Source organism: Bidens hawaiensis, unplaced genomic scaffold (assembly GCF_021521415.1).
Source record: "Bidens hawaiensis isolate Kalapana, Puna unplaced genomic scaffold, B.hawaiensis_p1.1 tig00020807_1, whole genome shotgun sequence".
NCBI classification, from domain to species: domain Eukaryota; kingdom Viridiplantae; phylum Streptophyta; class Magnoliopsida; order Asterales; family Asteraceae; genus Bidens; species Bidens hawaiensis.
The window spans coordinates 177540-197694 of NW_027493207.1; the positions used below are offsets into that span (position 1 = coordinate 177540).

Below are 20155 nucleotides of genomic sequence, written 5' to 3' on the forward strand. Positions count from 1 at the left end.
GGTTTAAAAGCTATATGAGTTTGATGAAACCCAAGACCCGTTTATTTTTTTACTATAAAATTGGTTTTTTAATTAAAAATAATATATATCTTTTTTAAATAAATCATATATTATTTTTTAGTATATCCTTACTTTTTAGGATTTTTATATCAAATATTTGGTTAGATTAGTTTTTAATTTATTGAGATGTTATAGCACGCTTAAGAAATATATAGGTTTGATTAGACACATATCTATGAATTCGGGTCAAATGCATGAGAAACCTCCATTTAAAAAATCAAAGATTTCGGGCGACTCCAAAAAAATGGGTGCGACCAGATTGCGACACGTAGATTTTTATGTTTTAATTTTTATATATATTATAGATATAGATATACCAGTTAGAACCGCACGCTTGGTGGTAAGGTAAATATTCCAAGAAATCCATCCAATGTAACGATCATATATACCAACTTAACCACAATCATCTCCAATTTCCTTCCGTCACTAATCATCTCAACGCAAATCTTAACAACAACCATCCATCCATCCATCTATTACAAAATAATAAAATAATAATGAGCACCTGGTGGGATCAGCTGCGATGGAGTGCGTTCTTCCTAGGGATCTCAAACCTCTGTTTAATGATGGTCAGCCTCGTTCTAATCATCGCAGCTTATCCCAACTGTGCCTTTGCAGACGTCTTCCCGTTCATCGTCATCTTCATCGTCTCCTGTCTAAGAATCTCCACCATGATCCCCATCGCCATCGCCCAACGAGCCACCGCTTTGACCATTGTTAATACTCCCAATGAGACCCAAGCTGCCGGTACCCTTATTCGACGTCACCAGCGGGTGGGTAACTTTATATTACTTTCTTGGCTTTTTTTATAAGGTTGCTAGTAGTACCCGGAGTACCCTGGAGTACTGGACAAAGTAATATTTATGTCAAATATCGTAAGTTTACTAATATTTATAACAAAATAGGTGAATATCAATATATAGACAAGAGAAATACATTTTGAAATAATAAATTATTCTAAAAATTGCTAATCTTTAATAAAGAAAGTGATATTTGTTTTTTGTTATTATAGAAATATGAGTTATGTTTTATTTCTTTAAGTCAAAGTTGGCTCAAATTGACTGACTAGATTGATTTGATTCTGGCTGAGGTTGACCACCTTTGATCGATTCTTAGTAACTAGGTGGAGTTAAATAAACTCGTCTCAGAACCATATCTTGTAGCGATTACTCAGGGAGTACTCGGCCTTGGAGACCTACTTTTACAACAGTGGTTCAAATACATAGTCTTCTAAAAATAGGAAGTTATAGGGAGGGTATCAAACAGACTCAGATTGAACTCAAACTAGTGGCATTGTGTCTTATTATTTATCATAGTGTTTTTTGTTTATTTTCGTCATTGTGTCTTTGTTTATCGACATTGTGTTATATTTTGCGGTCCATTGTGTCTTTGTATGGCTGTACCCTTCCTAGATTTAGGAGACTGTGTAGGATAATAACTTAACCCGGTTTATTATTTGAATTCTGTTTTTATAAGTGAATCAATGGATGAATGGATTAAACTCATTGCGTATGTTTGTATAGGAAGTTAGATGATTTAACGTGAATTAGTGATTGATACAACATGTAATGTTTCTTTTATGTATCTGGAGAAAGAATGTGTTAACTTTATTGGACGGTGACAGAATGAGGCTACTGTAGGTTATCTGATTCATTGTTAGGGTTTAGCTGATAAATTATTTGATACTTAGTAATCTGATTCATGGTCACGGGTTGCGTTGACTATCAGAAATGTGAGAATTCCAACTGTTTTATGCCTGTTCTCTGGTGAACATGACAAAAGTGTGGAGCCCCGAGCACCTGATTGTCTCGTGTGGCTTGGTGAATTCCATGTGGCACGTGTTCGATTTATGTTTTTCGTACTCGAGATTTATTGGAGTTCCACAAATTTATTAAAGTAGTTAAAAATATGGCTAAAGTGATCCATGCCATTGTGTTTACTACTATATGGTTTTTGCGGAAGGCCCGCAACGCATTGGTGTTTGAAGGAAAGCTCATGCCTGTCTCTAATCTGGTCGAGGGTCGGGAGTCGTTCTAGGTGTAGACACCTAATGTGGGAGAAGTGGAGAAGCTTTAAAGTTTAACCTGGCTTGTCTGGAAGGGTAGTTTGTGTTTTTTGTTGTTTTTGTTATCTGTTTGGGGCTGTGTTTTTAGTTCTGGCGTTTCTTTTGGTTTGTATGTTTTTGGCCCAGTCTCTGGCTGGATTTTTCTGGTGGTGATAAATTTCCTTTTCCGTTGGTCGTCCAAAAAAAGTAATCTGATTCACAGTCAACATGAGGCTGACGTTCAATCAATATCTAATATCAAGCTTTCTGAAAACCAATCATTTGCCAGTATTGACCTAATGATTTTGTATCCTAAGTTTATATGTAACTATGTATGCATTTTTTATGTTGTTAGGTCATGAAAGTTCTCTTTTAGCTGCATGTAGGTTATCACTTGTTGGAACTTGTACATTTTGTTTCAGTTTACGGTTCCGTGTGATTTAGGTGGCTCTTATTTTCTCTGTATCTATCTGTTTCACATTGCAGTTATAATAACAAGAAGTATGGAAACATTTACATAATTTCCTTATGTATTGTTTATGTTATTACCTAACAGATTAGGTACACGAAGTGGGTACGATGGACCCGGTTTGCGCTCATAATTACAGTGTTGCAGTTTCTGGCAGCAAGTTATCTTCTGATCTTTATTTCAAAAATTGTTCTTGAAGAGCGAACTCCAAATGCATGTATATTAGGTACCTTTTAACGAGTGTAGAATGTTCTATCAAGTGAACTGTATTGTGATTATATTATTCTTTGTCTATCGAGATCTGCAGGGCTTGTTATATCTATAACTGTTGTTTTTGCAGGGCTTCTTTCAACCCGCACCACGTGGCTGCATTATATGGTGGCGGTATTTATAATCATGGTGTGTGTTGTCACAATGATACAATGTTTTTCAGGATCTGATGTGTTAAGATGGAGATCTTTCTACACAAATGAAAACAAAGCTTGGAAACACCATTATCGAGAGGTATTTGATCATGGCATCCGTGAAGCATTGTGCTGTCTGGGACGTGGCAAATACTTGTATGCTTCCTCACTGTTACTTGGTCTACAAGTTTATAAATTTAGTGCGTATTTTTTATTCTTATATTTCAAAATGTAGGACTGTAACGGATGAAGATGAAGTTTTTTCAGTGGCACAGTTACTTGGTGATCTTGTTTCCTACCGTGCATCTGGGAAAGGTCATCTAGAACTCTTGGCAGGTTTGTCTTGTTCCATTTGATAAAATATTTTGTTATTATTTATAATTAGTTAATTAAATACCTCATTTAGGCCTCGCGTTGATGAGAAGGGAAAACACAATGTCCAATATTCAAGAGGAAACCATGGAGGCGCCTGAAGAATTGATTCAAGGGGCTCTTGATTTTCATCCTTTTGCTGAAGCAGCATATACGGTCTTCTCAAAACAAACCTCTGTTTTTCTTTTTCCTGATTATTATAATAATTTCTAAACACTTGGCTGTTTCTTAGTGCAGGGTCCTTTACTTGATGTTGGAAGGAATCCTTTTCTGTTTCTTTGTGCATGGTTGCATAGGCAAGGGGTGTTGATCCCTTGGACTCGGAATAGGTCGACCCACACTTACTCCTTTTTTTATGCAAATTTTTCTTTTTTTAATCTTTCTTATCATCTTAATAATGATATGCACAAATGATTATTTCCGCAATGTGTAGAATAATGATTCCACTTTCATGTAGGCTTCCCAAACTCAAAGGTGACAATTGGTGGCGAGGTCACGCAAGAGCTTTTCTGAAATATGTAAATTTGCCTCCTGATTCGCTTCGACAAGGCCGTGTCTGTCAGGTTCTTGCAAATTTCTCTTACATGCACACATGTGCGCGTGCGCGTGCACACACACATATATGGAGGGATTCGTTACAGAGAACTAAGTTATTGCGAGAACAAAACTAAATTGTTTAGTTTTTTCTATCAACTGTTCATAATTTTAGTATCTTTTAATTCTTACGTACAAATGTCTACATTATGTACATAAAAAGCGATTAAACTAATTTGTTCATATGTTTTCTTTTTCATTGTTTTAAAACGTTTACTTACACATGTGTAGGAAATATACCTACACATGATTTACACATTCCTATGCATGATTTGCACATATGTAGGTTCTATAAATAAACAAAATTTGTTTATATGTTTTTATAATGTTAGAAGAGATAAATAAACATTGCATTTCAACCATTTTCTTGTATTTTAGAATTGAAAAATGAATGATTTATTTGTTCAGTTTACTCTCGCAAAAAAGTGTCTTTTGCATAGAACCCTCTCATGTCATATATTACTATATTTCAGGAGTTTATCTAGACTGATTCACATTCGTTGGTTTTCAGACAAGGTGTGAAGCAGCATACTTTGTAGTGGTTCACCATAAAATAAAATCTGTTGTGATTTGTGTGCGGGGAACCGAAACTCCTGAAGATCTCTTGACTGATGGTTTAAGTAGGGAATGCTTGCTTTCTACACAAGACATAGATGGCTTGATATAGTACGTTCTCTCCTCTTATTTCCGAGTATGCATACTTCAAAAAGTTATCTTTTTTCGAACTTGCATACCTCAACAAATTATCTTTTTCATTCAATCATGTGTTAAAAACATCCTCTCCTTCCATGGAGTAGTATTTTTTTGGTAACCATGAGAATCTGTTAGGGAAAACTCACGGGCCCCACCAATACTCTGTTAACCATTGCGCCTGATATTAACGAGTAACATTGTTTTTTCTTGCATATAGAGTGGCTTATGACTTATGACACTAACATTTTCGTGACCAGAATCATTCTTCCTCCTCATCCTTGTCACAGTGATAATCTTATTCCGCCAGGTTCTACACATTATGGACACTCCGGTATAGTCGAGTCCGCACGCGATTTGTATGAACAAATTGATGGAAATCCTGAAAACAAAGGTATGGAATGATATTACAAGATTTTGATTTCATTTTGAGATTCCACCCTTTTCTTTTGAATTCTTAAAATTCAATTCATTTATTCAGAATTCCAGCAAGGCGGATTGCTTACTTCGTTATTGGGGCCCGGATGCGATTGTGAAGGGTACAACCTTCGTGTTGTGGGCCATTCCCTTGGAGGTGCTATTGCTGCAATGCTAGGATTAAAGGTACGGTTTTACGCTTTCATTTGGAGTAAATTACAATTCTGCCCCTGACGTACAGTTTTGTTCTCATGGACAGTTATATGGACGGTATCCTCGATTACATGTATACAGTTATGGACCGCTTCCATGTGTAGATTTAGCCCTAGCAAAGGCGTGTTCAAGTTTTGTCACAAGGTAATTAATCTTGCCACCTAACTACTCAACTAATTAATTAGTTATCCTCCGTTTTCGTCCGAACTCCTGATAACTTAATGATGATTGGTCATATCTGCTGCAGCACTGTGTACGATACTGAATTTTCATCACGCCTTTCGGTTGGTTCAATTATGAGGTTACAAACAGCCGCCATGCTGGCACTATCAAACGATGCAGATGCCGACTCAGCCATTATTCAGAAACTCGCACGCCGGTTTCTCTCAACAAGCTACAGTCTGTGGAACAAACATGAGGATAAGCCTCCAGCTTCACGGTCGAGTTCACTGTCAACGAGAAGAGAAAACAGTCATTATGATCATGGTGAATCTTCACATGGTACATAAATATATACTTCTAAATACACAGTTATATTATGTAAAACTAAAATCAGTCATTGACTTTATTGACTTCGTAAAACTGTACTAGTGAGATGCCAAGAACCCGATGGACATTTCAACCTTTGGCATGATATGGACATGTCTGACAGTTCAGATGATCACCGTGACAGGCGGGATCCACCAAACAGAGTCTCCAACCCGTTTAACGAGTCCTCTGATCCCGAGAACACACGTGCTAGTTTCATGTCACATTTTCTGGAAGCAATGCCATCACGAAAAGACGAGTCATCTGATAACTTTAGAGAAATGTTTTTACCGGGTACAGTTATTCATATAATCCCTGATAATAATAGCCTTCATACGCCTCTATATAAACGATGGGGCACACCAGCTAGACAATACGGGTATGAAGCTTATGTGGCGAATAGGGAAGCCTTCATGGATATGATTGTTTCACCTTCTATGTTCATTGACCACCTCCCATGGAGGTATATCATTATAAATTTTTTATATACCTTTTTTTTAATTTAATCCGGAGAATACTAATGATAGCATTTGTTCATTCTTTAGATGTTCTTATGCACTAAAGAAGATATTGGAAAAGCGGAACCGTCAACGAGACTCGGATGATGTGAGTACGGGACCGTGATTCTTTTTTCCGTTAATGCCCCTCTATAGTTCATTATATATCAAACCGATCCCTGTGTTTTTAACGACTGACATATACTAAACGATTTGATTGTGTGAACTTAATTAGTGTAAATTCCGAAGTAAGATATTCATCTTCTTTTACCAGGTATGTACCCCGAACCTTGACTTGACCCTATGTCAGATCGAGGAATATTATTAGGGTTCAAAAGTAATTACAGTAATATAAGCGGATTTGCACTTTTGTTTTCTTAATTCACAGTTTTAACCATGCCAAGCACTTAAATGCATACGAGTGATAATCGGATGACCTCTTAATACTAATGTTTTGCAGTGACGGATTCATGAATTTTTGTAAGAGTACGTGTTGGGTGAAAAAGGGCCGGGTGACGATAAATGATAGTAAAATAATATAATACAATTTAGTATAACTAGGCTATGAAATGTAACAAATTACATGAAGTTGATAAGATAAACCGAGATTATTACAATCTCATTATGTTCAAATTCTTGGATGACTTATTGATCTTACTTTCAGCAGAAAGTCGAAAATGATGTTCAGTTTAACATTATGTTAAGGAAACACATGGAATTTTTAAAATATCCACGTGGATTTATTTTTAAATAACCACCATTTTTCAAATATAGCTGTATAATTTATTTTAGATGTGATACATCTTTTAGATTTTTGTATGCTTGATCGAGATTGAGGTAAGCTGTAAGCCAAAGGCGTAAAATAAGCTAAGTACCACATACATCCTTAATCCTTTCAAACTTACAACCACCTAGTCAAAGATCGTGAACCAAATCTAACAATACTATTAAAGCAATAGGCTTTAAGTTCATATCCCCCTTTCCTATTGGTTGATTCTTATACTTTCCATATATATCAATGTCTTCTCTAATTTTCAACTTAATAAAATAAATCAATAATATATTAAAATAAGATTCATCAATGCTATTAAAGTATTATCTTTCCTCTTTCATTTAATGTTTAATTTTTCATTTTAAAATTTTTAACTAATGTAATATTTTAAAATCGTAGCTATAGTTTCGAAAACCAAATATTCAAAATTTCATTTTGAATATTTTTATTATTTTTGGTTGATTTCATTCACCACCTTTGTTAAATTTTTAGATAATATATAATATATAATTTAGATAATTATTTGATATTTCAAGTATTTATGGATTTAATATACAGATTACGGATAATATATATATATATAATATAGAGAGATTAATGGTTTAAAATATTAAAATTAAATTTTTGTTAAAATATTATATTTATTTAAATTTATCAAATTCATAAAGTTGTAAAGGTTTGTACCATTCATGTTAAATTTAGGGAATGACGACCCATTTGATTAAGGAAATGGTTTAATTACGGAATTTGTAAATTTGAATTAATTATTATCTATTCTTTGAATGTAATTAATTTGTAAATTTGAATTAATTATTGTATAAATTATGGTGTAAATTTGAATGTAAATTTGAATTAATTAACAATCATTAAGTTTTATATAATTACGGGTGTTGACCCATTAGCCCACTGACTTAATTACGGTCATTAAGTTTTAACAATTATAATACAAATCCATTGACTTATTATTGTTTAACAATAACAATTGACTTACAAATCCATTGTTGACCCATTGACTTATTATTGTAAACATTGACTTATAATTACGATTTACTAATTAACAATTGAGTTACATATATATAACAAAATTAGTAATTTTTTATTTTCACACCTTATATGAATTACATTACATAATATATGGTGTTATAATTGATGATTAATTATATTATTGTAAATAATAATATAATTAGTAACTTATTTTTTTACATTATGTAACATTGGATTTTAGAAAATTAGGCATTTTAGAAAATTCAAAATTTTGAAAATATATTATTTGTATTTCTAATCTAATTATGTAACATTGCATATTATTTGAAAATCCATTAATTACGATTTCCCTTATATTCGTTCTTACTATAACTTTTTTGAAAATTTTTGAAATTTCCTAAATTTATGTTTCTAATCAATTACATGTATACCTTCCTTATATAATTTAGTCTATCCTAATTCATTTCATATAAATACGTACATTTGATAGGCTAATTCTTACACCATCAAAGCCTCTTTAGTAAAAACGATTAGATTTGTGCCAAAGTTTTTACTTTTTGTTGTTTATATATCTTCCATTTTCATCTTTCTTTTTTTTGCTTAAAAGTGTTATTGTTCCTAAATGATTTTTTTTTGTTTATTTAAATTTTTCACCACTAGCAAGATGGAGCCAACAAATATCACCATGTTGAACCAATTGAATGTTCTTAACAGTGAGTGTATCCTAAAGGTGCGTATTTTGAAACTTTGGTGGCTGAAGGACAACTCAAAGCCCGGGAAAGATTGGTCCATCGAAATGATTGTTCAAGACGAAATGGTATTGTTAACACATTCATTAATTTACTATATTATTCATACAACGTTTTAGTAATCTTAATAATAATTTGCAGGGCAACAGAATGCAAGCCTATGTAAGGAAGCCTTGCATTCCTAAGTATGATGTTTGGCCTGCCGAGAATAAATCTTTGATTGTTCGGAAGGCTTCACTCGGTGCAAATATGTCTACTTACAAATACATCGACTGCCCACACAAGCTTTGTTTCATCCATTAATAATTCTTACTAATTTGTTTTTTAATAGTTCAGTATATCTAACATTAATTTATTTTAAATAATTTCAGTTTATGGCGGCCCAAATTAGTAGATTGGCTAATTGCATGGAAAAAGTATTTGATGGAGAGTAGTTTGATTATGTTTGTTTTGGTCATTACTAATGTATTTTAGTTATTAATTTTCTATCATTTTTTATTTTACGTAGTTTAAACAATTCATGTAAATTATTTCATTTTTATATGAATAACAATCTTTATTTTCTCTGTGTTAAAGTAATTGAATCTTATCTTAAAAGTTTTAACAATTATTTATTGAACTTCCAAAAAATCGAACGTTTTTTATAATAATATTTACAATTATTTATTTTTATTTTCAAAATTCAAAATTGACCATTATTGCAACAATCTTTTTTTTAGTTTTTAGTAGTATTCAATCTCAACAAACTTTCCATCTTTTATATTTTACCAAATTTTAATTAGCATAAACGACATATTTAATATATACCGGAAATTTTAAATAATTTACTTTTGATAATACTTGAACGTTAATAAGTTTTGGATTAAAAACACATTAATTTATTTGACCAATTTAGTATGTGGTGTATTACTTCTTTCAAATGTATATTTAGAAAATCTTAAATATTTACTATAATTACTTATTTATTTTAAAAATATTCATCATCTTTAATTTAATGATACATTCTAATCATTTATACATTAATTTATTTCTATTTTTAAGAACCGAATTTGACCACTCTTTTTTAGTTTTAATATTCTCCAATCTCAATAAACTTTACATCTTTTATGATTGACCAATTTTTAATTAGGCATAAATGTCAAGAATTACCGATTCGTCTAAATTATTCTGGTGAAATTAAAAAATAAACTAATAAACTAAATAGAAAATAAAAACTTTCCATCTTTTATATTTGACTAATTTTTCATTAGGCATAAATATCAAGATTAATGTATAAAATTGAAAAAAGAATTATCTAATGAATTTATTGTGATAATTAAAAAAAGTTAATAGTATATTGTTTAGTTAGTAACCTTATAAAAAATGGAAAGTTTTTTATAATAATATTTACATTTATTTATTTTTGTTTTTCAAAACCGAAATTGACCACTCTTGCAACAATCTTTTAAAGTTTTTAATAGTTTTCAATGTCAAAAAAACTTTCCATATTTTATATTTGACCAATTTTTAATTAGCATAAATGACAAATTTAATGAATACAGGTAATTTAAATAATTTACTTTTGATTATACTGAAAAGTTAATATGTGTTATATTAAATACACATAATTTTTTTTTGGTTAGTTAATTAAAGAAGAATTATTATTTTCAATTGCATTCAAGGTAATCAGTTTCATATAAATTTGAATTTTGACATATGCAACAAAAAAAGAAAAGTTCAAACCTATAATTTATCTAATTAATATTGTTATTAATAGTCAAACGGTTTTAATGTAAAAATGATTTCATATTGATTTAATTAAAAATAGATATCTACTTATTTAAAATTCAAATTGTTGAATGAAATTAAAGAATATAACATATACCATACTTAAGATAGCTATATAAATCTAATATAATAGTTTAATAATTAAATTAACATTTTGAATTAAACAAAAATATATATTTTAAGGTTATATGAAATATCATAGAAGCTAAAAATACAAAGATTTTTAATATATAAAAATAGTAAATGCTTCTCAAAATAAAAGTTTATTAATTTTTATTATATACAAATATACAAAAAATCATAAATGTAAACCCGGATATGTTATTGCATTCATTTTAAAAAACAAAACGACTAATTTAACAACTAATAATTAGTTGTTACCAAATATACAAAGTTAATTGATTGTGTAAGTTTTAAAATGCTTGCAAAGTAAATATCTGGGGGTTTTATGTAAATACTGGATTTAAAGTCTAAAAATTGTAAATATCGTATTTAGTTAAAATTAAAATGTCGAAGAAAGTTTAGTAATATAAAATGAAACATATCAATTAACAATTATTTAACAATTAAACATTAAACATACTAACCTAATTTAGTAATCTATAATAATAAATCGTTTAACAATACAAACCTGATGGTTTAGTGACCCCGAAAAAACGTCAATTGACGGGGAAAACAACCATGGATGTGAAGACATGATTAACAGTATACTTCCAGATGCTGCGCAGGTACATCGTTATGGATCTACTGAAATCAAATCAATTATTGTCTTCAAATAATGGAGCCTTACTTTATCGTTGATCACACTAATTTAGGCAAACTCCAAGGTCGATTACAATTGCAAGATCTAATGAAATCATCATCAGATAGATGTAAAATAATGGCGAAGTGAAAGAGTGATTTGGGTGATTAGGTTAAAAGGAATTGAATATTAGAAGACTTATAAGGAAACCATGTATTGTAATATTGGAATTGTAATTATATTCTTATTCTTAAACTTAAATGGTTACATTAATTATTGGTAATTGAATTTCTTTTTTATTTATTTAATTGTTAAGAAAATTAGAGAAGTATAAGATATATTTGGTTTCCTAATGGAATGGACCAATAGAGAAGGGTCATGTGGACTCAATCTCAATTGTTTTAATAGTATAGTATGATTAGGTTAAAATGAATTGAATATTAGAACACCCATAAGGAAACCATGTATTGTAATATTAGAATATTCGAATTGTAATTATATTCTTATTCTTAAACTTAAATGTTACATTAATTATTGGTAATTGAATTTCTTTTTGATTTATTTAATTATTAAAGAAATTAGAGAAGTATAGGACATATTTAAAAAAACAAAGGGAATAGACCAATAGAGAAGGGCCATGTGGACCTAATCTCAATTGTTTTGATAGTATAGTAGGATTTAACTTAATACATTTAACTAAATGATCTTTGAATTGACATAAAACAAAAGTTTAATTACAAATAATTTATAATAAAATATACCTTTATTTATTTATTAATGTTGAAATGAAACTTATAATACCTTAAAAACTTTAGTTGTATATTTAATCAGGCTGTTATGGTTTATTTTGTTTTTTAGATTGTGAAGCAAAACGATTGTTTTTTTGTAAAATATCGAAGAAGTTAATGGTGGGCTAATATGATTATAACATGTTCGTATCTTCATTTGGTATTTTAATTTAGGTGTATAGTAAGTTTGTGTAAGCATTAACTTTTTATGTATACAGTCTAAATGTTTAATATTTTGGTTACAAACTTATGTTAAATATTTTTGTTGGTTTAATATGTTAGTTATGAAATTTTATGGTTGTCTATATGTATACGGTTATTTATATGTTTTCAACCCATGTGTAACATGGGCTACTATTCTAGAAATATATTGGTGGGTTAGATACATTTACATAAGTGAATTTCTGATCATCTATATGGATTCAAGTTAGCTGAGAGTCTTCAAATCCAGTAGAGTAAGTTGTGTTATTGTTGTTTCCTGTGTAATATTTCTAATTTTTATTTCTTTAATATATTTAGAATACCAAATATAAATAACCTACAATTATCACTAAAGTTAATAGTATTTGGTTTCCTGGTTTTCTAATTTTTTTGTTTTATGTTTTAAAATCATTCATTATGTAAGAAAATTTGTAACACCATGCTCTATAAAATTCTGTTTTTATAATTATGTTGTTCATCCTTTTCATATGCTAACCATATTATATTCTATTACAGATGTCTTCAAAATTAAAGAAAATGTAATTTTTGGTCAATCAACGCCTTCCAATAAGAAGATTTCAAACGGTTAATTATTTTCATATTTTTTAGTTACCCTTTAAAATTTTTAAGTATGGATTTTTTTTATAAACGTGCAGCTTCAACGCCAAGAGAACTACTTATTAACATTTTGAACGGTTACATTTTATTTTAAACACGTTAATACACTATATTGTATTAAAGTATAATTTTTTTATCAACTAAAATATAATAAATAAAAATTAATATGTTATTACCTAAAAATTAGGCACTTGTAACAGAAAATTATAAACGATTTTTAATATTTTTATTATTAACTACATTATACCTCTTTGATAAACAAATCTTTAATAACATTGAATGTATGTTTACATATTTCTTTTTTCTATTTTCTTTTTAGAATTGATACGAAACATAATTTTCAGTTATCCATACTATTTTATTTTCTTAAAACCAATTAAAATATATGTTTTAATTAACATGTGTATACGAATAAATTATGTTAATTAGAGGCGCAAATATATTTCTCCTTATCTTTTACTTATATCTGGTTTACTCAATTTATATTGTTTCCATACTTGGCAACAAAATTAACCAATTTAGTTGTGCTTCATATAAAAAAAATCAATTTTTTGTTTTTAATTAAGATCATACAAATTATTTTTTTAGATTTTAATTTGAACTAAAATTTTCAACAACACATTATGCTAAATAAAATCAAAAAGACCAAAATTATTTTGACTCATAGATTGGTTCTAAAAGTCGATGTGACAATAATGTTACTAAGGAATATGAATTAGAAGAATGGTTTGTGTAATGGAACTAGATTGCGAGTAATTAAGTTGGGAAATGTGTTTTGTTGAAGTAAAAATTATTTCAGGTACTAATACTGGTTATTGCACTTATATAATTCGTTGTGGTGTAACCCCTTCAGATATGAAACTTTCGTTTAAATTAAAGAGAATGTAGTTTTTTTTTTCCAGTTGTAGTCTGTATTGCAATGACCATTAATAGAAGTCAAGGTCAATCTCTAGCAAAAGTTGACATATATCTCAGAAACCCGGTGTTTACACATGGACAACTCTATGTAGCTTTATCAAAAGAGAAGAGTGGTGTTAAAATTCTTATTAAAAAATGAAGATAAAGTTACAAATAAATAATCAATATGGTTCATAAGGAAGTCTTTTTAATAGCTTATGTTTTTACATTTTTAACTTTTGATTATATTTTAAAAGACTGTAATTTGAATGTTATTTGGGTTTATCTTTGTATTTCACAATCATTTGTTTTTGTACAAATATTATTTACAACTTAAAGTATGTTGTCGTCCTGAATAACATATAACAACTTATGCTGCCCTTTCAAATGACATGTGTTTATTCAAAAATTTCAATATTTCCACCCGTGTCATACACGGGTTAATAACCTAGTAAACAATATTCTAGTTGGGTTGATGGTCCAGTGATAGAGACAGAGTCTTTTAAACACCCAAAGGTCCTGAGTTCGAGTCTCAAGAAGTAAACAAAATTGCCATTAAAAAAATATATATTCTAAAGTTATTGTGAACTAGTGTTAGGGGGGAACGTGGCGTTCCTCTTAAGAACCCGATCGTCGACAATTCACCCACTCCCTTTGAACTCGCAAACACAGACGCCCCTTACATGCGGATACCCGTCGAAACCCACATCTCTTTCATTCCTCTCCCCCCACACACACATCTCTCCCTCTCTCTCTCTCCTCTTCTTTCTTTCCTGGGTTGTAATGTCGACACAATTCACGTCAACTCGTCGCAGTAATGGTCGGGTTTTACTAACCGATTTTTTTTGTTTTAGTTTCAGTATCGTAACGAATGTAATAGAAACTAACCATATCACGTGTACTCAGAGTCATAAAGCCCAGGTTTTATCAACCCAATAAACGTCGTTCTATATATGCTAATTTTTTTGTATCATAAATTATAAGAGTATTCTGGACGTTTACTAACTTAATTTTTGGGTTTAGTGTTAGTGCCATAACAAAGCTAAATGATACCAACTGAATTTATTTTGCTTTGATTATAAGCTGTATTTTTTCCTAATATGCTAGTTTTTCTTAATATAAGTTATGGGAATGTTGCTATTATTTTCTATGTTGACAAATTAATTTTTTCAATTTATTGTCGGTATAATAACAAATTTAACCCGTACCAACCGAATGCACATTAATGTACCATTGCAACACAGCTGGTACAAACCTAATTTTATATAAAGTTGAATGATTTATTACACTATTTATTTAATTATTTACAAGTGTTATACAAGAATAACAAAGAAACAAAATTAAGGTTTGTTTGGTACTTGGTAATGGAATGAGTGAGGGGAATGAAATAGACGGGTGAATGGAATGGATCATTAGTTTCCATTGAGATTATTTGTTGCTCTATAGGAATGAAATGCATTTTTATATTGGGTGGACAAAATACCCCTTCTTCAAAATTAAGAAAAAATACTTTACGAAAACATCCAAGTTAAAAAATCATCATCATCATCATCATCATCATCATCATCATCATCATCATCGTACTCAGTATATCCCATCAATAGCAAAGCTATGGTAGGGTCTGAGGAGGGTAAGATGTAGAAAACCTTACCTCCACCCCATAGGGATAGAGAGGCTGCTTCCGGTGAGACCCCCGGCTCGATAGTAGTTTTGCATCAAGCTTTAGACATAAGACACATATGTAACGATTCCGGCAAAATCAGGTATACCCTAGCCGATATATACTACTTATGTGTTATTTAATAAGGAATATATGAATTATAATGTGTTGATACGAGTATGTATGATTCACAGTACGGATTATACTCGATTATACAGTTAATCGTATTGGAAATAGATCAACCGATTAACGGTTGTTGAAACCCGAACGAATCGAGGATTACATTATAAACGAGATATATGATATTTAGTGATGTTTACGAAGTATTAAAGCTTCGGGATAAGTAAATTAAAGCACAGAAAAGAATTTTCGATTTAATGGTACGTCGGTACGTTAAACGAAACCTTTAATACCAAACCGAGCAAGAGACGATCGATCAAGCCGAAAAAGATGCGCGATTATTAATAATATGATGTTCTAAGATAATAAATGCCATGGTTTAAGTTTTTAAAGTTTTTAAATCGGTTTTATATAAATTTCATTTTTAAGCCGAAAACGACCGTTTTAGCCTCGTTTTAAACCGAATTAAACATTTAACCGAAAAATGAAATGAACCAGATTATCTAAAACATTATCCAGATTGGCGAAATCTAAATGGGTGGCTAAGAATGGAAAGGTGGGTCCCACCCCACCTCCCCTTCACACCGATCGGACAAGGGGGGTATAACCCCTTGCTTGTTATTTCTTTTTTTAAAACAAACACTTCCATATTCATCAATTCTCTCCATTTTATGATCCAAAAATCCAGAATTTTAGCAAGAAAAGTAAGGTAAAAATCGAGTTATTTACGTTTCCATCTTCGTTTCTTGAGTTTATTTGCAAGAAAATGAGGTTTCAAAGATGAAAACCGATTCTTGCATGATCAAGTGATGTATACGGGTTATACAAGGGATCTTGGTCCAAGAAAGGAGTTAAACGAACCAAAAACGAATTTTTACGGTTTAAATCTTTGTTTTTAAATCATAACCGAAACCATGAAAGAAATGGCTTGATTGTGGGTGTAACTTGCTTGGTGTGGTGTTATTGTGCTTGTAGGTGTTGTATCTAGTTGTTAACCAAGGCTAGAAAGCAAGATCCTTGTGATTTGAAGCTAAAAACACAAGGTAGTTCGGTTTTTGTATGTTGCATGTGTTTTGGACAGATTGTGGTACGTTTAGAGTTAGGATACGAAATTTCACAGAGATGATCTACACATGGAAATATGAGATCTGTGAAAATTTGGTAATTTTTGGACAAAGGATGAATATTTGGTGAATTTAATGCTCGGTTTTGGCTAAAAATGGTGAAAAATAGTTAAATATCATGAAAAATTCTGGAAAATTCCAGATAATCTTTTTATAACATTTAAAAGTCACACACAAAATTTTAGGTCAGTTGGAGAAGTCTAAGTAGGCTTTTCGGTTAAACGAGTTCTAGGGTTTTCTAGCTCGGTTTTAGTGAAAATGGCATGTAAAAAGAGATTTTAGTTCTGGAAAAATTACAGTGGACTATGTGGATGGCAGGGGTCATCCAGGAAAAATTTGGGATTTTTCTAAGGTCGCTTGGTATTTACGACATATTTAGTGTTTAAATGGTGTTTAAAAATAGATAAATAAATTTTAAATATAAAAATTAATTCTGGAAATATTTTTATAGAATTCCCCACTGTCAAAAAGTGATTTGTGCAAAATTTCAAGATCCGAGACTAAACGGATAATTATTTGTGCTAAAAAGAAAATAGAAACAAACTTTTAAAGTTTAAAACGCGTAAACCGGTAAGGTTCGCCTAAACGAGCTGACTGGTGTATAAAAACCCTAAAAATGAACTCTTTTCTTATAACTGAGTTGAACAGGTAAAAATGAATCATCCGAAAATAATTCGGATGATTTGGGTAATGTTATCCGATTTGCAGTTTCCGGTACACTAAAGACGGAAACGGGTCCCGCGGCCAATCGGGGCGTCTAAATCGAGCTCTAATTTCACAACTTTAATTAAATTATCAGTCAACAACTATTTTCGGGTCGTGTGTGACCAAACTCATTTTTGAAACGTAAAAAAACGGATAACCGTGCTAGGCACCCAAAACTGGGAAAACGAACTAATAGTAATTTTGACTATTGAACTCTAAACGATATCACAATCTGAGTCCGGAGAAGTGTTTCTGGGTTAACATTGCCCCCGGAGCGGGTACAGTACTGGGTTAACAGTGTCCCCAGATGTACCGGTTAACACGGTTAAAGTTGTATTAATAGTGATTGTATAGTAACGAACTTAGGGATCGTATTACAGATCCGGATTAATAGCTTGCGTACTGTGTTACCTACTTGCTTGCGATAAGGTGAGTTTCACGAGCCCCTTTTTTTTCTGAATTGTTTTTAAATATTCTCCCAGGGCGGAAAGCATGTTACTATTGAAATGTTTAAGTACATACTGAACGCATGGATTTGCGTGTATTTATATATATTTTATTGTACGGGAATCGTACGGAAATGTACTAAGATGGTAATTGTCTGAGTTGCTAACATTGTAAGGCCCCGTAACACGAGTGATTAGCTAAAAGCCGGTAGAGTGTGAATAGTACTATTGGTCTGACAAACCCAACTGGTCCGGCATGGATTTGCTGATGTTTCCCAGCCAATTGCACATGTCTATTTTGTTGTTATATATTTTTGCTATGTAATGTTAGGCATAGCGGTTTGGGGCAGGTCCGTGGGCGGAGTATGCCACGGGGTTGTATGTGGATAGTCAGAGGTTTCACTTGTGGGCTCAGCATAATTACATCGCTAATATATGATCATTATAATGATTTGTCACTGTTTATTTAAATTAGTGAAACTCACCAACTATTCGTAGTTGACCCGTTTTCTTTACATGCTTTCTAGGTACTCCCAAACTGGAATAATTGCTACATGCTTGACGATGCGTGCTTTTTGTGGAAGCTAAATGATCTTTTTGTATTAAATATGTTAATGTACTGTTGGTAAAACTTATGTGTTAACGCCTAGACGGTAACTAAACTCGGAACAATGTAATATGGTGTGAATTAATGTAGTGGTGTTTTCTTTATAAGCAATGCTGTTGATATCAGACGTGTCTGTTGCATCCCGTTTACGTTTCCGCTGCGGTTACGGGGTGTTACACCTAGCACTCAATCATCGGGACACCGACTGATTGGTGCATGTATCATTGTCTTTCGGCTATCAACGCCACCACATGATGCCTGGTTAACCTTCCGCCACTTTTAACGTTATTTTCACGAGATTAGTAAAATAACGTCAAAATTAGTGCAATTTCACTTTTGCCCACCCGAGGGTTCACACATATATACATTATATGCGCGCACCGCAAGCAGGGCGTCAAGTTATTGTGAACTAGGAAAAAAAATTTGAAAACATAAACATATGCTATTTAAGATATATATGAAATACAGAACAAGAATATTACATGTTAATATAATACAAGGTTAAATAATTGATACAAGGTTTTCTAATTTGGACACAAAACAAATATCACAAACAAGAAATAAATTTACTAGTATAACAATTCGCAAAGATCTTTTATCACACTGTAGACTAAATTATACCAAAAAATTACTAGACGACGAAGACGTTTTTGGGCGACGAAAATTAAGGTAAACATTGAAAGGAATATAGGGCAAAATAGAGGGACATGAGGTATTTTTTTTATAGACATTAATCATCGACCAAAGGGTAAAATAGAGAAATAATGTGAAATCAAGGCAGGAATGGAAAAAAAAAACTGGGTGTATGGAAGGAGTGGAGTTGGATATTTTTAGAAGGGAAGTGATTCCTTTAGTAATGGCCGGTTTCTTTCCGTTTCTTAACCAAACAACTCTATTTCCATTATGCTTGAATGAATCATTTTATTCCATCATTCATTACCCCATGCCAAATGCTACATAAGTGTTATACAAGAATATTAATATCCATTAGTGTCATGGGGCTGGAAATTTTTGTGCTTGGTTGATCCGCTAGTAATGATACTTTTGGTTTGTTGTATTCCAATTTGGTTGGAGCGGGCTAGGTCATATAAAAAAAGATAACCAAGCTAAATTCTCTATTACAAAAATAAGTACATGAAAAGTCTTTACAAAACCAAACTGAAAGTATAACATATATAAAGTTTCTCTATGGGCTTTATATTTTGAAATCGCCGATTGAACAAGTTGATGAGAAGAGTCGGTCAACATTCTTCACAACTTGTAGGGGAAAGGCGGAGGCCTAAGGATCGGCTTGGTTGATGCATGCTCTATCGAAGTGTCAATTGCAATTCGGGGATCTGTCTTTCTCGTTTAACATTTTTATATTTTTTATACTTTTTCTACTGTGATTTAAAATTAACATTGTTTTTAGGTTAAACAAGCCATTGAATATTTAAAATTGGGTCTAATTACTAATATGGTCTTAAAAGATAATAAAAAAAACATTGAGCTAATGGGCTTGATATGTTTTATATAAAGTTTATGGGTCGGTTTCAATATATATATATATATATATATATATATATATATATATATATATATATATTAAAATAATTGAGTTTTATTGAAAAAACTTTATTGTTTCCATATATAACAATCACTTCTATGATTTTCTTAACAATTAAATAATTCAAAAATTAATTAAATT

General features: G+C 31.1%; 1 protein-coding gene across 1 annotated transcript; it reads left to right on the forward strand.

Annotated features, from left to right (window-relative positions):
• Window positions 1–569: 569 nt before the first annotated feature.
• On the forward strand, window positions 570–6867 carry LOC143561826 (uncharacterized). Its single transcript, XM_077049799.1, has 14 exons — window positions 570–833; window positions 2661–2799; window positions 2914–3133; window positions 3213–3313; window positions 3384–3505; window positions 3587–3678; window positions 3807–3912; window positions 4455–4609; window positions 4924–5027; window positions 5115–5236; window positions 5310–5407; window positions 5511–5764; window positions 5855–6254; window positions 6337–6867. The coding sequence occupies exons 1-14, from the start codon at window positions 624–626 to the stop codon at window positions 6413–6415; spliced, it is 2202 nt and encodes a 733-aa protein (XP_076905914.1). The 5' UTR covers window positions 570–623; the 3' UTR covers window positions 6416–6867.
• Window positions 6868–20155: the final 13288 nt, after the last annotated feature.

What these genes read in the sequence shown, in the direction of transcription:
- LOC143561826 (XM_077049799.1), top strand. Translation starts at nt 624, where the DNA reads ATGATGGTCAGCCTCGTTCTAATCATCGCAGCTTATCCCAACTGTGCC. An exon ending in CTGGGACGTGGCAAATACTT is followed by an intron (nt 3,134 to 3,212) that starts GTATGCTTCCTC and finishes TTCAAAATGTAG; the next exon opens with GACTGTAACGGATGAAGATG. An exon ending in CTGCAATGCTAGGATTAAAG is followed by an intron (nt 5,237 to 5,309) that starts GTACGGTTTTAC and finishes TCTCATGGACAG; the next exon opens with TTATATGGACGGTATCCTCG.